General features: G+C 38.8%; 1 protein-coding gene across 1 annotated transcript in view; it reads left to right on the top strand.

Annotated features, from left to right (window-relative positions):
* CFAP54 (cilia and flagella associated protein 54) overlaps positions 1 to 26,295 on the top strand; it is a gene marked incomplete at its 3' end in the record, with an annotated part of 310,342 nt that overhangs the window by 173,823 nt on the left and 110,224 nt on the right. Inside the window, exons 44-51 of the mRNA XM_082667031.1 lie at positions 1,136 to 1,202; positions 2,948 to 3,130; positions 5,763 to 5,849; positions 10,549 to 10,671; positions 15,794 to 15,847; positions 20,627 to 20,834; positions 23,241 to 23,320; positions 25,250 to 25,419. Coding sequence (XP_082523157.1) covers positions 1,136 to 1,202; positions 2,948 to 3,130; positions 5,763 to 5,849; positions 10,549 to 10,671; positions 15,794 to 15,847; positions 20,627 to 20,834; positions 23,241 to 23,320; positions 25,250 to 25,419 — 972 coding nt within the window. The remainder of the gene's footprint in view (positions 1 to 1,135; positions 1,203 to 2,947; positions 3,131 to 5,762; positions 5,850 to 10,548; positions 10,672 to 15,793; positions 15,848 to 20,626; positions 20,835 to 23,240; positions 23,321 to 25,249; positions 25,420 to 26,295) is intronic.

Raw genomic sequence — 26,295 nt, forward strand, 5'->3', positions numbered from 1 at the left:
TTTATAAGTTAGTAGAGCTTGGCAGCAGAGAATAGAAAAGCTGAGGAAGGTTCCCAGCTTGAAAAGAACAGCTATAGCATTCCTGCCAGAGGACACCTCAGCTTCTCTGAGCCTCTGAAGTTTTTACTTAGTGGTTTTCAATCAACAGAAAGTCATTTCCTGGTTACCCAGCTGGAAGTCTGACTTCCACAGGCTCTGTGATACTCCAGGGGCTTTGGCTGTTCTTGGAGACTCCTTGAGGAGAAGAAACTTCTCCCCCCACTGTTCAGAAGGTAAAGCACCACATAGAGAAGCTGAACTCAGACTGACGAAGTTATTAATATAGTGAAGCCCACTGGTGTTATTGAAATAAGATTTAGAAGAAGGCAATGTGGTTTACAGTTGCAAATTTGAGTTTCAAGACCCATGTAAAGAAAACTCAAACTCTACTAAGGGATGTAAAATGAGACAGTAGTAAACACAGAGATATTACCTTAATCTTTGGTGGAAGGACTTAATGTCATCGATGGATCCATAATATACTGCTGGTGAGGAAACACATTGTTTAAATCTATGGGAGGAAATTTTTTAATTGTACTCATCAAAAATTTGATTTAAAATTGTGCACCTCCTTTTCCCCAAAATTCCACTTCTAGGGATTTATCCAGTGGAATTAATAGGACAAGTGCTCAGAAATGTAGGTACAACAATGTTTATTTCAGCGTTGGAAAAAACCAAAATGGAGATGGATATTTTAGTATTATGGTACATGCATATGATAAAAATATTAAAATCTGTAAAATAATGATGTAACTCATTATGTCCAAGAATAAAAAATTTGTTTATAAAATAATATGTATTGCATAATTTTAGTCTTACTGTGAGTGTGCATGTGTATTATTGTATGTAGAAGAAAATCTAGAAGGAAAGTGGCCAAAATGTTACCAGTAATCATGTTTAGGTGGTAGGATTATAGGTGACTTTTCATTTTATTTTTTTTCTATCTTTCTATGTCCTAGATCTTATATGAGTATGTAGCACTTTTAGAATCACAAAGATTATTTTAATTTTGGAAAATCTATGAGTATTAGAGATGTATTTATATAAAAATAGTCCTGGAACATTGTCTATGAATGTTTCTTTTTCTTATACTTAGATTTATTCAGACATTGGACGTTGAAAAGAGAACCAACTCTTGCCTTTTGTCCGGGTTACTCTTTCAGGTAACACTTCCTGTATACCTTTCTACAGTAGCCGGACCATGCAGTCAGTAAAAAAAAAAAAAAAAAGCAGTGGTTTAGCATATTCATAAAACTTGCACGTAGGGAAATAGCATGAACCTTGATTAAATATCATAAGCCCGTCTTTCCTTCAATGGCTGAACCCCTGTGGCATGGTATTCAGCAGAGTCACTTTTTTCATTTTGGCTACAGAAGGAGGAGTTTTACAGATAAGGAAACTAAGTCTCCTGTCCTTCGTAATGTCATTTTACTAATGAGCAGTGAAGGGAATCTGACTGAGTCTAAAGGGTTGCCTTAAGTTGCCTCGTCTCTAAATAAAGTTTTGCTCAATTGTGTGATGTAAAATATACCATATAATGAAAGCAAAAAATAAGTTGAAGACTATATAAGTAGAGTGTCTGCAGTTCTTAGGATTTGGGTTTGACTTTACTGAAGAAGAAAGGAGCTTTTATCTGAAATACAAGACATTCTAAGATTTGGGAACATAGCCAGGGGCCTCTGCAGTCTCCTGAAGGTTCTGTTTACTTTGAAGGATGGGACACCCTTGTTCTAAGGAGTCTAGTAGCTTATGAAATCTGGATGAGCATATGGCCAGAGTTTTCAATTTTCTTATGTTCCATACACTTCTGGCCTGTGCTTCAAAGGGAAAAGGTGGAAGAGGCAAGGATGCAAAGGGAATAATAATCCGAATTGGATTCCTTCTATTGCATCCTTTACTTTCTTCTGATATTCCTCATTCCTGAAGATAATGCTGTTTATATTTTAGAAATAAGTAATTTTTTGCTTAAACGTGGACATCATTTCTTTGTAATATGACACTTAAAATTAAAATTAGCTGGGGGATTTATTTTTAAAACCTGCTCTTTTTATGATTTTAAAGAAAATTTGTAAAACTAAAAATTAAACAACTGTAATATTTTAGACTAGGTATCATAAGTTTAATGAGCAATCTGATTAAACTTTGTTCCAGATATATACATTAAAATAACTTTATGATGCATTTGTCATCAAGAAATGTTAATTGTTTAAGGTAACATAAGAAGCACTCCTAAATGTACAATTTGATTTTGTGTATTCATCTTGTTTCTGAATGTCTGGTACAACGTTGGTCATATAAATTACCTAAGAAATATTGGTCAATTAAACAAATCAACTTTTTACTTAATTCAATAAAAATTCAAAATTACCTCTGCTTGATTTAGACTTCTGAAATATGTTTTTCTTTCCTCTACTTACTTATATAGGTTGGTATAGTGGAAAGAACATACATTTTTGAGTTACATAGACATGACTTTGAATCTTCTTTTTGCCATCATTAGCTGTGTGACCTCAGAGAAGTTAATTGTTTAAGCCTCAGTTATATCACTTGTGAGATAATAATCCTTCCTTCTAGGGGTAGGTTAAGTGAAGATTAAATGAGATAATATTTACAAAGAATTTACCAAGAGTGCCCAACACAAAATTGACCCTCAACAAATGATAACTTAATATAATTTCTTCTTAAAATGATAATTATTCAACTACCATGGAATTTAAAAGGCCCATCTTGAGTGGTAAAAGCATTTGGAACCTATAGTCATGAGGATATTGATAAGTATCATTTATTACAGGATACAGTGTGCTAGGCATACGCAAAGCACTTTGGGAAGTAATACATGTACTTATCTTTCTCTCTCGTTGTTGCAGATGCAAGTTGCAGCTCTTCATTTCACCTTTTTCATTTACAGGGTTTGCTTAGAACCACACTTCTACACCCTAAAGCTGAACGTTGCTATGCTCAGTATGAAATCACTCAGCTTCTTCCCGGCATCGAGCTCTTCTCGGACAGATACCGGGCTGACATCTGCTCTGTAGTTGCAAGTCTGTATTACGTAATCCGCGAACTGCACTTTGCTAAGCAAAATCTAATAGTAAGTGATTTTTAAAATCGACAGATCTTAATTCACTGTGGTATCTTACCCCATTTACCTTATACTTTTCAAGTTTTAATAATGTAGTTTTGGTCAGTTCCTATTTAACTTTTTTTTTTTTTTTTTTTTTTTGCGGTATGTGGGCCTCACGGTTGTGGCCTCTCCCGTTGCGGAGCACAGGCTCCGGACGTGCAGGCTCAGCGGCCATGGCTCACGGGCCCAGCCACTCCACGGCATGTGGGATCCTCCCGGACCGGGGCACGAACCCGTGTCCCCTGCATCGGCAGGCGGACTCTCAACCACTGCGCCACCAGGGAAGCCCCCTATTTAACTTTTAAGCTCTGTTTTCGGGATTCAGATCTGTACTTCAAGATGAAACATATTAATTAATATTCTTTCTTTTGACATCACTGTTTGCATTGCCTTTTGGGTACAATAGCCATGCCTATTTGATTTTGTTCTCTTATTTTACTCTATTATTTTACCTTTTTTAGAAGACATTTGGTGAAATTGACTAGAATGTTGCACTGGTCTCAAACACAGGAATCTAGTGCACTTATAACTTCACTGCATTAAGTCATGCAGGTCGTATCAATATCGAAACCCTGGGAGTATTTCTTTATTGAGATAAATTTATCCTTGTGTCTTGTCTTTTCTGTGTTAAGGGCACATCTAAGTGAAAAATAGATTCTAACTGTGAAATTAAAGACAGACACTTCTTAATATCCTAGGAAATTAAAAAAAAACCCAAATACAACTCTCTTTTCCTTTAGGGAAATAAACCATAGTATGTATCTCATAAATTTGAAGTTGACTGCATTTTAAACATAAATTAGGGTGTTCTGTTGATTATTTTATATTTTCCTCCTTTATCGTATTTGTCCTTTTTTCTTCCTCTGTGCTATTTCCTCTACCTCTGTATCTCTTTTCCCCTGTGTTTGCTTGTTAATATATGTTCTTTCTCTTTTTCTGCTTCTTTCCCTTTCCTCTATAATTTTCATACTTACTTTCTTTTATCTCATGTATTGTTTTCTCTTGTTCTAAGTTCACTCTCTCCTTATCTTGAAAAGATTTACTGCCCCCTGATATTAGTTGTTAAATTATAATGTCATGTGTTAAAGTGAAGAGGTTGATAACATGCTTTTAACACTTGGCAGATTTGGCAAAAAATTGTTTATTAGAAAAAAATAGCAAAATGGTGCTCCTCTCTTGTTAAGGGGATTCATTTCTGGATTTAGAAAATAGTTTTTATCCCCTGGGTAACTTTTAGCTGCCTAGTCATATTCATATATAATACATATCCCTGCCCTGGAAAAGAGATGAGACTTTTTTCTCTGAAGCTTAAGGAATTGAGAACATTTTTCTGAATAATTGAGCAATTGGCAGCAATAAAATGGTATGTTTTTATTTGTCACTAAAGAAAAGAAACAATCTCAAAGGTAATAGCCAACTCATTTTGTGCTGCATTAATTACAGAAAAAAGTATTGTGTTATGTCTGTAGAGCACCATTGTAGAAAAACGTATTGTGTTATGTTTGAAATCATTTAAGACCAGTTTTAGTCCTTTTCAAAAGCTGTTGCTGTTAGCAGCTGCCAGTTGACTGACAATGAGATTCCTTAGCTAAACTTGCAAGATGTAAACAGTTTCCATTTTCTATTACACTACCTTCCAGGAGGAGCCCAGTGGCTAAGGAGACAGCTGTAACATATAAAATTTGCTAGGGGACCCAATGCTGTGGGATCATGGGAAATAGTTTGCTAAATAATAAGGATCCCAGTGCCCCTTCTTGCTCCATCTGCCTTTGATGGAGCAGGACCCAGTTGTAGGGACTGAGCTTCAGTTTTAAGTTGAGATCAGGAGCTGTTCAGAAGTCTAGGCAAAACTGTCCCTCAACACCTGCCTTTAGCTGGATACTGGTTTGGTCAATTGAAAAATTGATAGTCTGTAAGCTTTCACATATACCCATGGGACTCCAAGAAGACTTGAACTTTGGGGTTAATTTTAGGAAAATAAAAATATTATATGAAGAGTAAGCTTGCGTTTTAATCAGTAGAATATATGCTTTATGAAGGCAAGGACTTAGATTTTTTTTCTCATTCAACAGTGTCTGACATATAACAGGCCTGTTGTAAATATTTTTCGATGATGGAGATATTCCAGTTGAAGACAAATAGCTGACATTGAGACGAATAAGTAGAAGCTATTAGGGGACATGGATGTGAGTTCCTTTGCTTTAAATTTTGCATTTATTTGGTAGCTCATTTGCTGGAATGTTTCCACAGGCCTCAGTAATTCATACGTATATGTTGAAATAATTTTTTTTCAAGGAAGATGATTAACTGGATTTTTATTTTTCCATGCTTAAGGAAATGTGAAACCTAGGTTTTGGGTATCACGTAGCATCTACTTGGAACTGTTAAGTCACTGACAGCACTTTAAAATTCTGATAAAATTATGAAACATATGTTAGGCAGATCATTTCACTTATACCAAACAGTACAGTCTTCTAATGTGGAAAAATCAATCACAATTTTGCATAACATCTCTTACATCAGTATTTGGCTAAATTGTATTATTAGGTTATTAACTTGATAAAATACGTTTCAAAACAGAGTGTTTTTCTGTTGGTAGATTCTGCCTCTTCTTGCATTGTACCAATATTTTGTTTTTGGAATTTGCCAAGACCTAGTCAGAAATCTAGAAGCAAGAATCCTCAAGGTATGTTTCAAGCTTTTTAAGACATTTGATATTCTTGAACTATTAAAGATACTGTCATGAATTACTTTTTTATTATTATCATCATAAGCTAATAATAATATATGGTGTTGTACTGATATTAAAAAAAACTTGCCCAACATTTTAATAAAGTATGAGAAAGAGCCATGTAGAAAGGCTTAGGTCATTTTATTCTTGGGCCACAGTAAAGTGAGGAACAGCTACCCCTGGTAACAAGGCTCACCTGACACCATTCAGCCTAGAAATCACCATTTCCGAAAGATTGGTTTCCTCATGGAGACTAATAAGTCATTTTCCGAAGTTTCTGGGAGTTGTTTTGCTAAGGATCTTTGTGTACATCATGGTATACAGGAGGGTTTTTTTTATTGCACAGACAGTTGAGGTGATAAAACACACAGGCACTAAATTACAATTAATTCTGTAACCCAGAGGTCAGGAGGCTCTCTGCTTTCAAGATTCGTGTGCAGTTGGCTTGAACCCCGTGTGGAGTGGGGAACATCAAGCATCTTGTTTTCTCTGCCCCTTTTCCCGATCACCCATGGCCGCAGGCTCCCACTGTCATTGAATTTGTTTTGTACATGGATCCTTTCAGCAGCCAGCAGATTTGCTCCCTGTTCTGCACTTCTTCATCTCTAATATGGAATTCAGCCCTATTCCATATTTTACACACACACACACACACACGTAAACACACACACTACATCCACCCAAGGTGTTTATTTCTATACTGGACTTTACTGAAAATTGGGAACATAAGGAAATTTTAGTTGAGGCAAAACCAGCAACTTAAAATAGAATATTTAGCATCTCTGAGTTTAAAATATTTCTCACCCATTATCCCACTCTTTTGCCTCCTATCCCATGGCTTTGTCAGCCGTGTGATGGTAAATACTTCACAGCTCACTCTAAAAAAAAGCTTTGATTTGTAACATTTGCAATTTCCATGGTGTAAATACTCCCACTGCAGCTGACTTCAGCCTACCAACTGGGCGTTACTGAATGTGGGGCTTCGACAAGATGTGCCTCGTTGGCTCTTGTAATTGCGGGTGAGTGGGCTCCCACACTCCCCTAGCTTAGCCCTCCTTCTCCTTTTTTTGGAAATACCCTTCTTCCCTGATCCTTCACATTTTCTAATAAGGGAAAATAAGACTGCCCTTTGAACTGCTCTCTCCATCAAGACCCTGCCTGTGGGCCCTGTTTTCAGACCCAAATTGTCCATTGCATTCTCTTTCTGAATAAAGATAACACCTTCCCTAATAGGAATTGTGATGCTCTTAAGATAATACATTTTAACCTGGGAATAAATAATTTGTAATCAGCCATGAATTCCGGTTCACCCTTTCTGAGTTACTGAACTCTTAACAGTTCTCTGGCTTTTGAATTCTAATAACAGTTTTTAAAAAACTGCATACAACTTTTCTCTGTTTTTAAAACAGTGCTCTCTTCAAGACTGCAAAATTCTCGAGGCTAAGGCCTGTATCTTTTGCATCTTTTGGTTCCCTATAGTGTCTTGAGTAATAAATTTATATACTTGATATTCAGTAATTAATTGTTGAATTGGATTTAAAATCTTTAGACGTATATCAAGTGTCTCCTGTCCACACTGTCCTTGGTGTTTGGTGGGAACTCACCGAGAAGATACTTGGTAAATGTTTATTGTTTTATCTTTGAAACAACATTTATCAAGTATCTCCTATATAAGGCACCGTGTTAGTAACTCCAATCAAAGAAATGTAACCCATGGTCTTTGCTTTTGTAAAGAAGTGAAAATAGGGAAGAGAGATGGGACATACACACAAGAGAATAATGTGTGTACCTCCCACTTGATCATTTCCAAAGGAGTGTGACGAACACTGTTTCCAGGAGTTTGAAAGAGGGGAAAATGGCTCTGGGTCTCTAGGTTTCAACGAAGTAGATAAGATTTCAGCTTGAAAAAAACAGAACTAACTGAGTAGGAGAGGGGAAGAAGGGAGCATTCTCAGCAGACAGTAGTCTGAAAGGTGTAGAGGTGAGGAAGTATTGACTTGTTTAGGGGGTAGAGGTGGTTGGGTTAGACTGGAGTGGAGGTCTTGATCAGGCAGTTTGGAGTAGATGACATGAGGACGCCAGAGGTCCGTGATGTGGAGGAGACCAGGGGCCCAGTCTTGAATTTCAAGCCGAGGTGTAATCGGAGGCTGAGCAGTGAGAGAAAGGAGGAGGTTGTGGTGTCAGAATTGCATCACAGTTTTATTCTGATGTCACAGGAGGCAAGAAGCATGGAAGGGTTGCAGTGACAACTAGTAACGTGTCAGAAGGCAGTCCAGAGAGGCACTGAAAGAATCTGGAGTAAAGTTTTTGATTAAATGACTATTTCTTACTGATTGTTAGCACTTGGCAACTGTTTTTGTACTAGAGTAGCTTGAAAGTCAGTGAAGAACTGTGGACTGTCTTCTCTAGCCTTGGGTTGGGCGGGGGAATTCATGACAGTTTTGATCAGGAGAAGGACGTGATCAGATATATCTGGTAGGTGTGTCAGGAACAGAGTGAGATGGGACTGGGATCTTATCAGCATAGTAGGACTGGAAATGCAACTAGAGTGTTGGCAGAACCACTGAAAATGGTCAATTAATGCATCATACAGAGGAAGGAATGATAGCCCCCATAGGCAGAGTTTGCCTGACCTTCCTGAACTAAACTAAACCGTTAGTGGGAAGAGAGAAAAGTCGTAATCAGGAAATAGCAAACGATGATGCTTTCTGACAAATCAAAGAAAAGTAGATCACACTGTTAAGTCTCTGCAGTTGCACTAGTGTCTTCCAGGGGAAGCTTTAAGACCTCTTTATGATCAACTGGTCTGGCTTCACTTTAGAACTGCCAGCATCCTGAAAGATTTATTACTCTCAACATATCCGGCATTCCTGGGAAGGGTACTGATGGTTCTGTATTTGTATGACTGAAGGGTTGATTTATGAGCAGTTCTTTTTCCCATCTGGCTTGTTTGTGTTCACAGTGTTCATTGTTTCTGAAAATACATGTCCATTATTATCACCACGGCTTTTTCATATGGTCAGATTGGTTCGATAAACTGAACCAGAGGTAGCCTGAACAGGTGGTCCATGTACAGCAATCTCACACTCAAGCCCAGAGGAAACTAACCTTACACAGATATGGGGAAATGTTTTCTCCAAGGGGCAAAGAGCTCCAACGACTCCCTAATGCCTACTTTGATATTATGTGGCACCAGGGAGATTAGAGCCCAAGGTGTCTTAGGCAAGAGCCAAAGTATGCAACTCAATAGACGAGCTGTTTTCTCTTCATCAGTAAAAATATTCTCCTGACTTCTTATGTTTTATTTTTTTTATTTTTTGTCACATCCTGTTTCCTTCTAACTTACCTTCTTTTTATTTCTTTAAAATTGGTACACTCTTGAGATTCCTAAGATAGTAGTTAAAGGAAAAGAGAGAGTAAGATGAGTATAATGTTGAGGATAAGTTGGATTTTCTTTTTCTGTGTTTTAGATATATATCATCTTCATCCAAGTTTGTACTTCACTCCCTACTTCCACAATTTACCCATCTCTGTTCTCTGTAAAGTCGCTAGACGTTTTCAAAACATAAGTAAGGTACAGGCCCTGCCCTGTTTAAAACTCTCCAATCACTTACCATGCAAAGAATCAAATCCCGAGTCTCCACTCTGGTCTACAGGCCACCATTCGCACCTACCTCCCAACCCTCTTCTCCTCTGTCCCTAAGCTCCTGCCACACAGGCTGTCCCCTGAACACACCAAGACCCCAGGATTGCTCCTGCCACCATGTGACCTTTGTAGTCAAGGTCCCCTCAGCAGTTTTCATGTCTCCCTCCATCATATCATTCCCAAACCTTCTCTTGAAGGTTTTCTCCTCAGAGAAGTCCCTCTTAACCACAGTTTCAAAAATAGTATTTTGTCAGTACCTTTTATCTCTTTTCATACTGTGTATATCTTCATGTATCACTTAACTTTAGCTCACCGTATATCCCAATGGAGGTAACCTCCAAGAGAGCTTGGTGCAGAAGAGGAGCTCAGTATACCTGCTGAATGAACGCGTGCATTTGATGATTTGATTTCTTCTTGTAACTTCCTAATTGAAAGTCTTGCTGGATTATATTCAAAATAAGCCATGTACAATATATAGTTACCAATTGACTAATGTTGTTAAATACATGTCTGTAAAATCGACAGTGTCCATTCCTTGTGGATAAGGAAATGAACGGTTGATGCATTGTGGAATTCATCTCCTGGTTTGTTTTACATTCCTCAGAGTGTTAGAGAAATCAGGAGTGTTTTTGTTTTGTCTTTCTTTTAAACCATACTTGACCATGGGAACAAAAGGATGAGTTCAATTTTTTAAAACTCTTCTGTGTCTATCCTATTTTTTAAAAGTGTTTGCGTCTGATAAAGTAAAAGCCACATCTCATGAACGGCCGTTGTTTTGAAAAGTCACTTGATGTGATTTACTAGCTTCTTGGTCCCCTGCACACGTGAACTGGCTTACACACAGACACATGCATCTCTACCACTGTGTCGTCTAAACATTAACTTATAACGCGTTACCAATACGAAGCAGAAATTTTGGATCTTGGCAAGTTGATGATTTTTTTCTAAAATTTGTAAGTGAAACAAATGGTTTAATTTAGAATCTCTTTTTTTTTCTTTTCTTTAAAGATAGAAGTCCTTATAGATTTAGGATTCTTTTCCGAAGCCTTTCATGAGATATCCCAGATTTTTTATGGAAAAAACATGCCTTCTTCAGTACCCGCTGGCTGTAAAGCTACTGGAAGAATGAAGGTAAACCTGCCAATTCGATTCAAAGCCATTTTTAACCTTTTGAAGGTCCTTTTGAAGGCTACATTCCTAAAATCTAGGGAATGCTTCCGCAAAAGGGTATTTACAAGTCTCTGGTACTGCAAACTTCTTTGTTAAGCTAACATCAGACATACACAAGGTTTCCTTTGTCTGAAATGGAAGAAGGGTGGGTGTCATGACGGGGAGGGGAGTGTGGTCTTGCAGTAGGTTTTTACTGTGGAATTTTAACTTTGTGTTGTCATGGACAGTCTCAGTAGACACACTGATCAGCCACTATCTCTTAGACTTTTGGGTCTGAGCTTATAATTTCTAGTTAATAGTCTTAGTCAAAATGGTCTCTCTTCATGTTTTATTTGGATATTTTGATTTATATACTTTATACCAAAGAGTTAAGCATGTGTTCACATTTCTTCTGATTTTTGTGAGGGGAGAATGTTCCTCTATTTTGTCTAGTCTTTTTTGACTTTGGGAGAGAGTTCTACCTGGCTTGCTTAATTTGTATTTGTAAATTGCATGATTGAAGCATCCTTGAAAATGAATACTGACCTTTATATTTAAATCAGAGTGAGCTCTTATTGTCCTCTGCTTTGGTTTTTGTGGTGATCTGGGAATCCCTGGGTGATGTTGCTTGGGGCAGATGCTTGGACCCTCATCCAAGGGCCAGCAGTAAAGGAAATAGGAGAAAGCAACAAGTCAGTTCCCTGGGAGAGACCATATGTGTGAGGAGTGAGACTGGCAGACACGATACATGCTGGTGGGATTCAAATTCAGAGGACCTAAAAGAAACTGCGGAATAGTTATGTCTTGAAAACTACTTGCATAGGCAGACATATTTACATATAATGCATACATTACTTCAGTGTATACCCCTAAAAGGTTGCTGCTTTTTTCTCAATATGACTGCTACAGTGTTATAGTTTATCGTAATGAGGTTAAGTGTCAAGTTATCTGCAGAAAATCCTAAGAGGGACGTTCAGTAGACGATCAGATACGTGTGTGTATGTCTATACATCTACAGTGGACCCTCTGTATCCGTGGGTTCCACGTCAGTGGCTTCAACCAAACATGGATTGAAAATATTTGGGAAAAAATTCCAGAGAATTCCAAAACGCAAAACTTAAATTTGCATGCTAGCAGTTATTTACGTACCATTTACATTGTATTAGGCATTATAAGTAATCTAGAAATGATTTAAAGTATATGGGAGGATGCGCCTAAGTTATATGCAAATACTGTGCCATTTTATATGAGGGACTTGAGCATTGCAGATTTTGCTATGGGGGGTGGGGAATCCTGAAACCAATCCCTCACAGTTACCAAGGGACGACTGTAAATTTATCTATCTAGCTGTCTATGTGGGAGTCAGTCATGTTTTTTGGTTCATTTTCTATAGCACAAACTATTTCATCTTGTTACCTGGGTTAAATTAGCAGTATTTTCTTTCTTTTTTTTTTTTTTTTTAAAGTTTATTTATTTATTTTTGGCTGCGGTGGGTCTTCCTTGCTGCGCGTGGGCTTTCTCTAGTTGCGGGAGTGGGGGCTACTCTTCGTTGCGGTGCGCGGGCTTCTCATTGCGGTGGCTTCTCTTGTTGCGGAGCACGGGCTCCAGGCGCACAGGCTTCAGTAGTTGTGGCATGAGGGCTCAGTAGTTGTGGCTCACAGGCCCTAGAGCGCAGGCTCAGCAGTTGTGGCACACGGGCTTAGTTGCTCCGCGGCATGTGGGATCTTCCCGGACTAGGGCTTGAACCCGTGTCCCCTGCATTGGCAGGCGGATTCTTAACCACTGCGCCACCAGGGAAGCCCCATAGCAGTATTTTCTTGCTTGCTTCTCAAGCAACAGCCTTTCCCTGTTGTAAAATAGTTTGCATTTTGTTATTTAAATTATATTTTAATTCATTTAAAAATATTTATTGAGTGCTGACTGAATACAGGCACTATTCCAGACATGGGAATAGAGCAGTAGAAAGATAAATGGAGTTATTGCCTTCCTGGAGGCATGTTACTATTGGACAGTCCAGTGAGGAAGACAAATAATAAACACATTAAGCACATAACTACATGTCAGATGGTGACATGCTCTGATGGACAATCAAGCTGAGCTGAGGGACAGGAAGTGACCAGAGCGGTGGGTAGCTGTTCTGTTGAGGGTGGTTTGGGAAGTCTCTCTAATAAGGGAGTGAAAGGTTTGAGGGAACAACCTTCCAAATAGGAGGCAGTGCAAGGGCAAAGGCCTGTAAGATGTGGTTGAGGAAAACCGGGAAGGCCACGTGAGGCTGGATTAGAGAGGAGGAGGAAAGGGGGCAGGACCCAGGAGCCAGGTCATGTCGGACCGCCCAGGGCTGGGGGAGGACTGGAGTTTACTCTAAATGAGATGGGAAGCCTTGTAGAGCTTTGAACAGAGGAGCGATGGGACAGGAAGTAAATTTCAAAGAACGGCTTTGTTGCTGTTTGGGGAATGGGCTGTGGATGAGCTTGGGTATAAATGGGGAGACCAGGGAGAAGGCCTTTGCCAATGACCTGAGTGAGATGTGACAGTGGTCGGGGTAACAGTGGTGGGAGGAGTGAAAAGTGGTAGAATTCTGGGCACATGGCAAAGGTAGAGCTGACAGCATTTGCTAATGATGTTTGAGATGTGGGATGTAAGAGAAAGAAGTCAGACCTGACTACAGAGTGTTCAATGTGAGCAGCAGGTACCAAAGAGTTTTCATTGACTGAGATGGGGAGTCCCGCTGCCCCAAGGCAGGCGTAGAGCGTGTTAAGTGTGAGACTCCTAGTGGACAAGCAGGTGGAGATACAGCCTAGGTAGGTGTAGAGAGTATATGTTCTGGAATTCAGGGGAGAGTTTGAAGCTGCAGGTAAATTTGGGAGCATCGGCAGAAATTTAAAGTCATGGGACTGGGGGAGAGCAGCTGGGGACCAAGGCAGATAATGGAAAGTAAAAGGCAGAGGACTGAAACTTGGGGCCCTCCACATACAGGGTCCGGAAGACAAGAAGGAAAGGGAAGCCCGTTGGGTAGAATAGGAAACAAGAGAGTTTTCAATGGTTACTGCTTTCACCAAAACAAATGGACAAGTGGTCTGAAACTCATTTTTACAGATAAATTCCAAACTTCATTTTTTATCAACTAGTTTTCATAAGACAAAAGTGTGGGCGAATTGTTTCCCGATGGATTATGACTTCAAATTTTGTGTTCTCAAAGTTAATTTGCAGCTTTTCCAGCTTCAGTTGGGAATTTAAAAAGTGTAATTAAAAGAGGAAGTGCGTTCAGGGTTTAAAATTAAAATAGGTGCCAACGTTAATAGGCTGCAGGCTAGTTATTTAAAGACAGGATTAATGAATTAAATTTCATTTGTAAAGCAGTTACTGGAAAAGTCTTACAGATTATGATTGAAATTTTTTTTTTTTTTTTTTTGCGGTACGCGGGCCTCTCACTGTTGTGGCCTCTCCCGTTGCGGAGCACAGGCTCTGGACGCGCAGGCTCGGCGGCCATGGCTCACAGGCCCAGCCGCTCCATGGCATGTGGGACCTTCCCGGACCGGGGCACGAACCCGTGTCCCCTGCATCGGCAGGCGGACTCTCAACCACTGTGCCACCAGGGAAGCCCTATGATTGAACTTTTCACGGGCTTTTAAAAAAAATTCTGTTTTTTTTTTTAATATACTCATATTTCTATTCTGCTCTCATCACCAAATCTAAAGTCCCATCATTAACTCTCTTCAAATTATATCACCAAAGGTCTCTCCCTGGATTCAGTTACTCACTTTTCAATGTGTTAAAGGAAATAAAGAATATCTTCAAAAAAAGAAATGTTTTTAAACACTCACCAGCACTTTCTTCCGATAAGAGCAATATGTGATGTCTTGATTTAGGGGTTCCTCAAAAGCAGATCCTGAGACAAAGATTTGGGAACAATTAGTGTGTTTGAGAGATGATTCCAGGAAGAACAGTGAGTGAGTGGGAAAGTCAGACAGGGAGACGAGGAAAACCACTCCACAGAGCATTAATGAGATCCCCGCCATGGGCAGGTGGGGCCTGCAGAGAGACTGTCTCTTGCCCCTCATTCGTAGGGGTTGCTCCCTGCACTTTCAGCCTCTCCTGAAACTCTCCTGTGGCCACAGAATGCCCTCAGTCAAAGAGGTACAGGTGCTCGAAGTAGGATACCACGCACATATGAGTGGCCTGTTCATGGAAGATGCTGGTGACTTCCAGGTGACCAAGAGGATGTGGATGTGGTGTTAGTATTGACATCTAAGAATGGGCACCTTTTAAAAAGGGCAGCTGTACCAGAAGGGATGCACCCTCATAACGATACAACAATGTTCTGTGACAAATGAATTGAATGTTTTCTAATGCAGCATTATATTTAGAGCCAAACATATTAACAGGTAATTCACAAACAAGGGAAGAACCACAAAAAGCATCATTGTGAAGAGTCATACAGTTTACCTCAAACTGGCAAAAACAATTTTAAGTGCTAATACGCAATGCTATTGAAAGTGCAGTAATCCTGGCATTTTCATACAACATGGGTGGAAGGTAGATTGAGCTACCCCTTTTCAATTTTCTCAATATAGTCTTATCTTATGACCCAGCACTTCTGCTTCCAGGAATCTATCCAAAGGTTATAATCAGAAATACCAGCAAAATAGTCACCAATATTATTCAAACCAGGGCTGAATGGTGGGGTGAGGATGAGAAGTGGTCTTCTTAGATGTCTAACAATAGGAGAGAGGTTAAGTTATTATGCCACATTCATAGGATAGAACATTACTGAGCTATTAGACGAGGTTTACAAATAACTTAATGGTGTGGGAAAATAATTATGATGTAACATTTAGTGAAAAGGAATCCAAATACATATACAAAATTTTAAAATACATCAAAAAGAAATTGGTAGTAAAGTCACCTAGATATTAACATTGACAACCTAAAGATGCTGATTTTTGCTTTCTTCTTTATACTATACTTGTCTTTTCTGACTAGAGCATGGATTAATTTTATAACAAAAATTATATTTAAGATAGTTTTAGAACACATTAACAGTTTCATCTAAAGGAGCTCTCAATACTCTTGTTTCTAATGTTAACATTTTGTATATTGACAGCTATTTCAATCATTTGACTCGGGAAAACCTCTTACTAGTAAAGAAAATATGCAGGTAAGGATAATGATATTTTATAAATACTGGATATTTAGTGTGCATAATTTTTGAGTCATTTCAATCTTTTTGGTATGTATAATCTTTGTTTTTGAGTATCTGCTGTGTAATATGCTCTTCTATGTCTGGTAATGGAGTCTAATCTCCAAATATTGAGGCCAGAGATACGGTCGGACCCAAACTGATCTGGTTTTCAGATGGAGCAAATATCAGTCACTGCTCCTCAGTTTTCAGTTACACATGCATATTCAGTTTGCTTATCTAGCCATGCCAAGTATCTAATATCTATCTTAGTTACCTAATAACTTTGATCATCAGTAAAGGATTTTGTGACAGCCCACCTGTTCAATACTGCTTTTGCTCGGATCCATTGCCCCAGTCTGAGACTGCCTCTCAGCCAATGTATGGAAGGTTTTCTTTTTTTTTTTCTTTTTCAATTTTTTTGGAGGGTATAACTGACATATAACATTGTGTAAGTTTAAGGTGTACAATGCATTGATTTGATACGTTTATATATTACAGTATGATTACCATCATAGCATTAGCTAAAGGAAGGTTTTCATATGACATTTTTATAAGCAATTCCTCCGATTTCCCCACTATTTTTTACAAAGAGAGGACCAGACTGCCCTTCCCAGTAGGTTTATTCTTGTCATTAATGGAATGATTGGGTTTTAAACTTTTGGTGACCTAAAAGCATTTAAATTTTATGAAGTCATTAAAAAAATCTTAGAGTCCCAGCAGTTTGTCCACTAGGAAGTGTTGGAGTGGAAGGGTGGTAGGGCAACCATTGTTAAGGGGGTTACAGAGGGGCAAGGGGTTCACACAGGCAGGTGATAGTTAATGCATATAGACGGGTACACATAGTTTTTGGTTTTTTTAAATGCTCAGAAACAGCATTCTGTTTCACTAAGTATTAATTTTTATGAAATAACTTTGAGAGACATTTCCTCAAAATTGCTTTATTTTTTTCCTCCATAATTTTGGTAGGAATTTATCTACCTTTTATTAAATGTAATCTTATTACTTTTCTATTATTGTTAACTTTATTCCACAAACTTCACTTTTAATTATGCTTCAGATGATTCATTGTTTTTGCCTGAAAATTTGTTTTAATTTATAAGCAAGTTGCCTGGAATGAAAGAACTGGTATTAGGAAGATACAAATACATATTCATCTTTCATTTTAGTGTTCGGAGACCTTGGGATGCTTCGGAATATTTATTTCTTTCCAGTCATAAATGCCAGGGCATCCTAAAAACACTTCTTTTGGTTTTGGTTATGAAAGTGGTCTTGGGTATAAAAGGAATGTTTGTCTGATCTTTTTTTTTTTTTTTTAAGCAAAAAGAGACTGACAGTACTGTATAATGGAAAACCGATTTCTATTAGCTAATTAATTAAAACAGAACTGTTGGTCTGCTTAAGACGCTTCAGATTACACTTCATATTTTCTGTATAGAGGGAGAGGAAGGAGCGTTGGATAGCATTACTAATTAATCTTCTTTTGATCCTCAAGAGTTTGTGTGTAATTGTCAGGGCTCATTAAATCACTGTTTGCTGTGGATAGAAAAGAGAAACCTTCTCCTACACACACACCCCGCCCCCAACCAGTCTGAAGTTTCTTTTCTAGATGGAGAATGTCAACCATTTCCTTAGCACGATCATTTGTTACCAGGTCAGGCTCAGAGCTGCTCCATGTCTGGCTGTTTGGCAGGTATTGCTTTCCACCCTTTAGAAGGGCTTAAGGAAGGAGAATGAACAACAGCAACAGATCTCCCCACTGCGAGCATTGCCTCATACTCTCCCAAACAGTGAGGGTTTTCTTTTTTTAGTTCATGTAAGGCAAATAATTTCTTTTTTTTTTTTTTTTTTAGAATACATAGCCCCAGCATCTGTCTTTTATATTAATTCAACAAATATTTAATAAGAGCCTATTGTGTGCAAGGTACTCTTCTTGTGCTGTCAGATAAATACATCAGTTAATCAACAAAACAAATTCTAAGCCCTCAGGGAGCTTATATTTTAGTGGGCAAGACTAGTAATAAACATATATATGTACACGTTATAAATGAGTAAATTATATAGTATGTTAGGAGGTGAACCATGCTGTAGGGGAAAATGAACCCAGCAGCTCATAAAGGGGATTGGGAACATGGGGCTAGACTGGGGTTGTAATTTTGAATGGGACAATCAGCTTAGTCCTCACTGAGGTGACATTGGTGAACAGACCTGAAGCAGGTAAAGGTGCAAGTCCTATGAAATCTGGAGAAAGAATAATCTAAGAACAGGCTACAGTGAGTGCAAAGGCCCTGGGGCAGGATTGTCTAGCTTAGTGAGGGACATCTTGGCCAGTGTGGCTAGAGTTGTGTGAATGATGGGAGAGCAGTTGGAGACAAGGTCAGAGAGGTAACAGGGTAGATGGTGGTGGGGTGCTCAGATGGAGAAGGGCCTTGTAGGGCTTTTGTCACCTACGCTCCTACTCTGAACAAAAGGAGGAGCCACTGGAGGGTTTAGGGCAGAGGTGTGGCCTGATCTACTTGTGTTTTAAAGGGATCACTTTAGCTAATCCATTGAGTCTACTGTGTGGCAGGTACTGTCAATCAAACACATTAGTTAACCAATAATACAGACAGATTCTCAGTCCTCATAGAGCTTATACTGTGTGTGTGTGTGTGTGTGTGTGTGTGTGTGTGTGTGTGTGTGTTTGTGTTTGTGTGGGAGACTAGGAATACAGTTTTGGACAGGTTGAGTTTGAGATATCTGTTAGACATCCAAGTGGAAGAATTGAGTCAGAAGTTGATTATATGAGTCTTGAGTTAGAAGAGAAGTTGGAGCTAGAGACAAAAACTTGGGATTTAATCAGCATTTAGATGAGATTAAAACCATGAGCCTGATTAAGATCATCGAAGGGGAGAGAATGAGGGGATGGAAGAGGATGGAGCCCTGGGACACTCCAATATTTAGAAGTATAGGAAAAGAGGAGGAACCAGCAAAGAAGACGGAAAAGGAGTAGTGGATGTAATAGGAAAGAAACCAAGGGAGTGTGGTGGCTTGAAAGCCAAGAGAAGAAGCATTTTCAGAAGAGGGAATGATTAATAGTGTCAGATTTTGCTGAGAAATGCACTACCATAATTCACGAAGTCTTAAACATGAATTTTTAAAAACATTTAATAGCTCTGCAATCAGAATGCATTTTACAATTGTGGGCATGTGAAAGTTTAATTGGCATATAAAATAATGGTGTCTTAGATTAAAGTAACATGGCATACGAAGACTGAGAATTAACCATTAGATTTAGCCAAGTGTAGACCATTGGTGACCTTGACCAAAGGGTTTCAGTGTAAGGTTGGAGTAGGTTTAAAAGCCAATGAAAGGAGAGAGATTGGAATATTGACAACCTTGTAGGTTGTTGCTGTTAGGGGAAGTGAGAATTAGGGTAGTAACTGGAGGGGGAAGTCAGGGTATAGAGAGTTTTTGGTTTTTAAAATGGAGGTGAAGACAGCATGGCTGTGTGCTGATGGGAATGTCTCTGTAGAAAGGGAACATTTTTTTAAATTGAAGTATAGGTGATTTTCAATTTTGTGTTAATTTCTGCTATACAGCAAAATGATTCAGTTATACATATGTATATATATACATTATTTTTCATATTCTTTTACATTATGGTTTATCATAGGATACTGAATTTAGTTCTCTGTGCTGTACAATAGGACTTTGTTGTTTACCCATTCCATATATAATAGTTTATGTCTGCTAACCCCAAACTCCCAGTGCATCCCTCCCCCACCTTCTCCCCTTGGCAACCACAAGTCTGTTCTCTGTGTCTGTTTCTGTTTCATAGATAAGTTCATTTGTGTCATACTTTAGATTCCACATGTAAGTGATATCATATGGTATTTGTTAGAAAGGGCACTTATGATGTAGGAGAGAATGGCTGAGTATACCAGTGGGGACAGGACTGATGGCCTGAGTGGTGGCACCAGCCTTAGGAAGCAGGAAGGAAGGCAGGGCAGTGAGGCAGATGCTTGGATAGGTGAGAAGGGTGGAGCTGTGAGGTCTGTGGACACTACTCTGACTGCTTCAGTTTTCTCATTTAAGTATAGCAAGCAAGGTTACTAGCTGGGAGGGGCATTGGGGAGAAAGTGTTAGAATTTAGAAACAAGAAGGGCATGAAATGGTTGTCTAGGAGACAGCAAGAGTGAATGGACTGGGAAAATGCAGGATGATGACCAGGTGGCCCTGAGGTTTGGTCAGGAACTTAAAGTGGTACCACTTAGCATGATTGCCAAGGAAGTGTGCATGCAAGGGAGGGGACCAGGAAGTGGAGGGAGTCCTCAAGGTGGGGATTCTCATGACTGACACAGATGCTAAGTTGGGAAGGGGTTTGCGTATCCTCCCGTCCTTCCCCTTTTTCCCATCCTGCGAGCTCTAATTTACTCGAGCTAAAGCAGAGCGGCCAGCACGCATGGCTGATGAGCTTTGTCAGTTGCTCCATTTTGATAAGGTGTCCCCTCCTCGCTGTCGGCACTGGGCTCACTCTGTGTGGCAGGGCTGGCCTCATGGGGCAGGTAACCAACTGGTGGGAAACGGCAGGAGCACTGTGGACCTGCTGGCATCGTTGTGACGCCTCTCTCAACGGACCTGCCGATTATGTTCCCTCATGTCTATCCCTGAATTCCTTCACCCTGCACCAAATGAGGACTGCAGAAGGGGACTGAAGCTAATAATATCTGAAAACAGTATTTTACTACTTTGTTTTTTTTTTAAATTTTTTTTTAGGCACTTGATGATTTAATAAACGAAGGCTTGCCTCTAATTCTGGTTACGGTCGGTCAGCAACATCTCTTAAATAAGTTTGCCTTTGTTAAAGCATACTTTTTAGTAAATGTGGCTGCAACAATAAATTGTGTCCCAGAACACAAAATGAAACCAGTCTGCCATGGTCTTATTAATGAGAAAAACAGACCAAACCTCCCAAACTTGAAAGGTAATCTTTTGTTCTATTTTTTTTTGCTTATTTCTCTTTCTATTCCCTTTCCCCACCTATCCCCCACTCTACCCCCCAATAATCCATATGAACATTCTAGTAGATATTCTTTCATGGTTTTCTCTGAGCTCACTTAATGACACACATATGTGCTTATGTCTAGGTACCTGCCTATCCATATCCATCAATATATCTGCATATTTGTCCACTTTCTTACATTATATACAGTTGACCCTTGAACAACACAGGTTTGAATTGCACAGGTCTGTTTATACACCAATATTTTTCAATAGTGAATATTACAGTACTGCACAATCTGTGGCTGGTTGAATCTGCAGATGCTGAACTGTGGATACAGAGGACCGTCTATACCAAGCGCCAACTGTAAATTATACATGGATTTTCACCTGCATGGAGGGTCAGTGTCCCTAACCCCCATGTTGATCAAGGGTCAGCTGCACATACAAAATAGGATTTGTCATTTATTTAAGAAATGATGTATTTTACATTTTTCTGCCTCTTGCATTTCTTATGTAAAAAACTTTGCTAAGCCACTCCAAGTCAGCTGATTTGCTTTGGTCCCCTAAACCAGCTGTGCGGTGTTTTATGCTGTGAACAGCCCATGGTTTATTCAGCCATTCCCCTGTTGTGCGTTCACTTTGTTTCTAGGGAACAGTGTGGAAGCACTACATATCCATACTATAGTGTATATTTCTATAGGATAAGATACCCATGGATGGGATTTATGGCCCATATATACACATAAAACTATATACATATTTTTCAAATGAATTAATGTTGCCTTAAAAATAGGTTTGTTTTTTTTTTTTTAAGCACTAAGTATGATGTTAACTGTGGGTTTTTCATAGATGTCCTTTATCAGCTAGAAGAATTTCTCTTCTATTCCTAGGTTGTTGAGTGATTTTATCATGAAAAGGTGTTGGATTTTATTAAATGCTTTTCCTGTGTCTATTAAGATGATTATATGGTCTTTGTTTTTTATTCTATCTGTAGGCATGTATTATATTGGTTGATCTTTGAGTGTTTAACCAACCTTGCTTTCTTGGGATAAATCCCACTTGGTCATGGTGTATATAATTCTTTTTATATGTTGCTGGATTGTTTGCTAGGATTTTGTTGAAGATTTTTGCACCCATATTCATAACATGTATTGTGTAGTTTTCTTATGGTGTCTTTGTCTAGTTTTAGTATCAGAATAATACTGGCCTCTGTTTTAAAGTGTAAGTTTTATTATTATTCAGGTGTGGTGAGGCCAACAGATCAGGAGATGGCTGCCATTGAAAACAGTTTGTTATTTACAGCTCCCAAGAGGGAGGGGCATGCTACAACATGGGAGGGCCACACGGGTTGGGGTCACTCAGGAGGCAGAGAGAGCAGGAGAAAGAGGTGGATTAACCTCTTGCCAGGATTTCTCATGTTCTGGTATCATCCTAGCGTTCCTCCGTTTCTATCCTTGCCTGTCTCTCACTTTCCCTTAGGGGAGAAGACCTAGTCCCAGATCTTTCTTCTGGGCCCTCCCTCATACTCAGCTGACCCTCTAGCTCCAGAGTCTCCTAATTTAGGAGAAGAGCCAGGCAAATTGAAGTTGGAAGAAGGGAGGAAGTCAGGTGTGTTCAGTTCCATGTTATTCTGGACTCCCTCTTCCACTTGACAAACTTAGTCCCTTTAGGTGGGTAATTTGTGCATTAATTCCTAGTCAAATAATCACTTGTAGTTTTTCTCCCTTCTGTAGTCTAGAAGCCAGGCTTACTATAGCAGGCAAAGTTTGTGATCTAAATTCTCTCAGTGCTCCCTCGCTCAGAATGAGGGCTGACTTTGGATTGTGGGTAGGAATTTTGAGATATTTGAGGATTGTAGTTTGTGCTGTTCCAAATGGTCTCACTCTCTGCTCTTAGAGTGAGGGGCATGAACTGACACTTCCAAGGAGGTCTTGGAGCATATCAGCAGAACTGACACTTCAAGGAGATCTTATCAAGATATTATAAATATCTGGAAGACCCAAAATATTGGGTTGGCCAAAAAATTCGTTCGGGTTTTTCCTAACCGCTTACGAAAAACCTGAACGAACTTTCTGGCCAACCCAATTCTTTGAGGACCTTAAGGGGTCCTGGGATCCCAGGTGAGGAACCACTATTTTATATCAGTAGCCAATAACTTGAATGGCATCACCAAGCACCCAAAAGATCCTTTCAGAATTTAAGAATCAGCCTGCCTTCTAATGTCTGATATTTAGGGACCATTTGATAGAGCAGTGTGTTTCTAATTATCATTGTGGTTGTTTCTAAACATTAAATTTCCCAACTAATGATGAGTTTTATAAATTAGAATTAATATTTAAGCTAACCACAAATATCTTTAGTTCTTCCAAAATGTTGTGTCTTATAGAGGTGTGTTTAAAGGATGAGGGAGGCTTACTTTGTCAGCTTACACAAATGAAAGAGGACTTCGCACTTAGCACACTAAAGGTAAGTTTAAAAGAATTTTCAAATCATAGTGAATCCGTTACCAGAAAGCCCACTGTTAGGCCCTGGACAGGTCAACTTTCAGGACTGTGCTTACTCACGTAGTTTTTCTTGCCTAAGCATGGGTTGGGGCCAGGGATGGAGTCTACTCTCCATGAGAAAAGCAGATGCCGAGAGGTGTCAGACTTTGACCTTTCAACTTGATTAAGTTTCCGTGGGGAATAAGATATATTATCTGATGGGATTTGAGCATTCCATGCCCTGTTTGGTGTTTCCTAATAATAATAGTGATAACAACAGGAACAACAACAGTACCATTTATTCAGTGCTTATTATGTGACAGACACTTTGCATGATTATTTAATTCTCACAACTCTGTGATGTACATATTAATCATTTTTGAACTGTATTGTGCTGAACCATGAATAAACTGAGGCTTAGACAGTAAGAAATTCACTAATGCCATACAACTAATAAAATACAGATTACGTTCTTAACCATTATACTAAATTACCCTAGTCCTTATATAGTATTTACTGCTCTATACAAACAAGGTTTTAGAGACCTGTTCCTTGAAAAATTGGTTGGTCCCTTTCTTTTTTGCCATGTTCCTATTTAGTATTGCTATTGCTATTTAGTATTGATTGTCAACTATAAAATCTCATTATCTTTACATTACCAGTTAGGTTACCATAGTTTAATTTGAAATACAGTTGATCCTCATTATTCACAGATTCAGTATCTGCTAACTTGCTTATCTGCTAAAATTTAATTGTAACTCCCAAATCAATACTCTTTGCTCCTTGGTGGTCATTTGGGGACAGGCACAGAGCACAGAAAACTTTGAGTTGCCTGATATGCACATTCCCAGCTGAGCTGAACAAGGCAATGCTGACTTTTTCTTTCCACTTTCATACTATAAACAAGTGTCCTTTTCATTTATTGCCAAGCTTTTTGCATTTTTGTGGGGTCTTTTGTTGATCTTTTCACTATTTGAAATGGCCCCTAATGCATAGTGCTGAAGAGCTGTCTAGTAATCCTAAGTGCAAGGAGGCTGTGATGTGCCTTTTGGAGAAGATATGTGTGTTAGACAACTTCAATCAGGCATGAGTTATAGAGTTATTGGCTGTGAGTTCAAGGTTAATGAATCTACACTGTATATTCAATAATGTGTCTTTAAACATAAACACACATTAAACAAGGTTATATACTGATCAGCTGACAAAAATGGTGTGACCAGAGGCTCGTAGGAACTTATCCCTGTATTTCCCTAGGAGCAATGCTTCAGTATTAGCTGACTCAGTGTTTGCAGCAACTTTCTAGAACACAGCTACTATGAATAAGCAAGTATGGGCACTGGCTGTGCATGCAATAAAGGGTCACTGCCCTACACACTTACTCTTTTTTTTTTTTTAAACATCTTTATTGGCGTATAATTGCTTTACAATGGCGTGTTAGTTTCTGCTTTATAACAAAGTGAATCAGTTATACATATACATATGTTCCCATATCTCTTCCCTCTTGCATCTCCCTCCCTATCCCACCCCTCTAGGTGATCACAAACCACCTAGCTGATCTCCCTGTGCTATGCGACTACTTCCCACTAGCTATCTATTTTACGTTTGGTAGTGTATATATGTCCATGCCACTCTCTCACTCTGTCACAGCTTACCCTTCCCCCTCCCTATATCCTCAAGTCCATGCTCTAGTAGGTCTGCTACACACTTACTCTTGCCATTACTTCCCTTTTCATTCCCTGTTGTCTTTTTCCTGTTCACTGAGCTCTCTTCTCTGATGATTTTGTTCAGATTTACTTTTAGGTCTTCCATTCATTGTTGCTTTTCAGTACATGAGAAATATTTGATGAATAAGAATGAGACATGATTTGTATTATTTCTGAACTTGGGTGATTGTGTGTTGTTCTTTCTTTAGTCAATTTTACTGACAGAAGCTGAAGACAGGCTCAACTTCCTTGTGTCAGAGATGGAGCATCCAGGCCATAAGAACCTCTCTCAGTGTTCGGCTGGCGAGCTAGAGATTGTGGTGGAGGTCAGGCTGCAGCTGGCTGCAGTCGCCCTGCAGAGACACCGGGCAGCATACAGGCGAGTCTCGGCATCACAGTTTCTTCCTCACTCTGATTTGTTAAAATATACCTAAATTTTATGTAAATTTTATAAATTCCTAGATTAATAGAGCAGACTTGCTTTTTATTATTCAGGAGAGTTTTCACACATTACTACATTTAAAACTATAATTCTCAACAAATTAATTGGTTTATTAAAGCATATAGCTAGGATGTTTTATGTGAAACATAAACAAAGTCACAGAGTTCTCCTTTTTAATTAATAATTTATTTTTAAAAGGCAGAACCTAAATTCCTTATACCTTTTTTTACAAATAACACCTATGGAGTGTTTTCTCCCTAGACAACCGATAAAAACATTAAAAACAAGCTCTATTTTGAAAAAGTAACATCTCCTGAACTATGCTGTGCTCAACCACTTAATAAACTATTGTAGGTGGCTCATTTTTAAAATGTGATGCAGTTGCTAATGTCAGATCTTTCTTTTCATTTGTTCATTGATTCATTCATATATAGTGACCAGTATCTGCTAACTGCCTCACTGTTGGGCTCTGATCTAGGCACCAAGGAGACAAAGATGAATAGAACATAGTTTCTGTATTCATAAGCTCATAGACATATAAACACTTGCATAGTTAAAAATACTTCTCAGTGATTTTTTAGTATTGAATAATATAGAAATATACTTTCAAGAACTTCCCATATCATTTATTATAAACACCTCTGTCGTGAGAACACTTTCAATAGTGATTCTTTGAATAATGAGCAAATTTCTTATCTTACCATTCATTAATTCATTCAACAAGTAATTTGGGGGCACCTACGATATTCTAGGCATGGTCCTAAGTTCTGTATCCTAACACTGATATATACAGTATACACAAAATATATAACA

The sequence above is a fragment of the Grampus griseus genome, assembly GCF_964374135.1.
Source record: "Grampus griseus genome assembly, chromosome: 11".
NCBI classification, from domain to species: domain Eukaryota; kingdom Metazoa; phylum Chordata; class Mammalia; order Artiodactyla; family Delphinidae; genus Grampus; species Grampus griseus.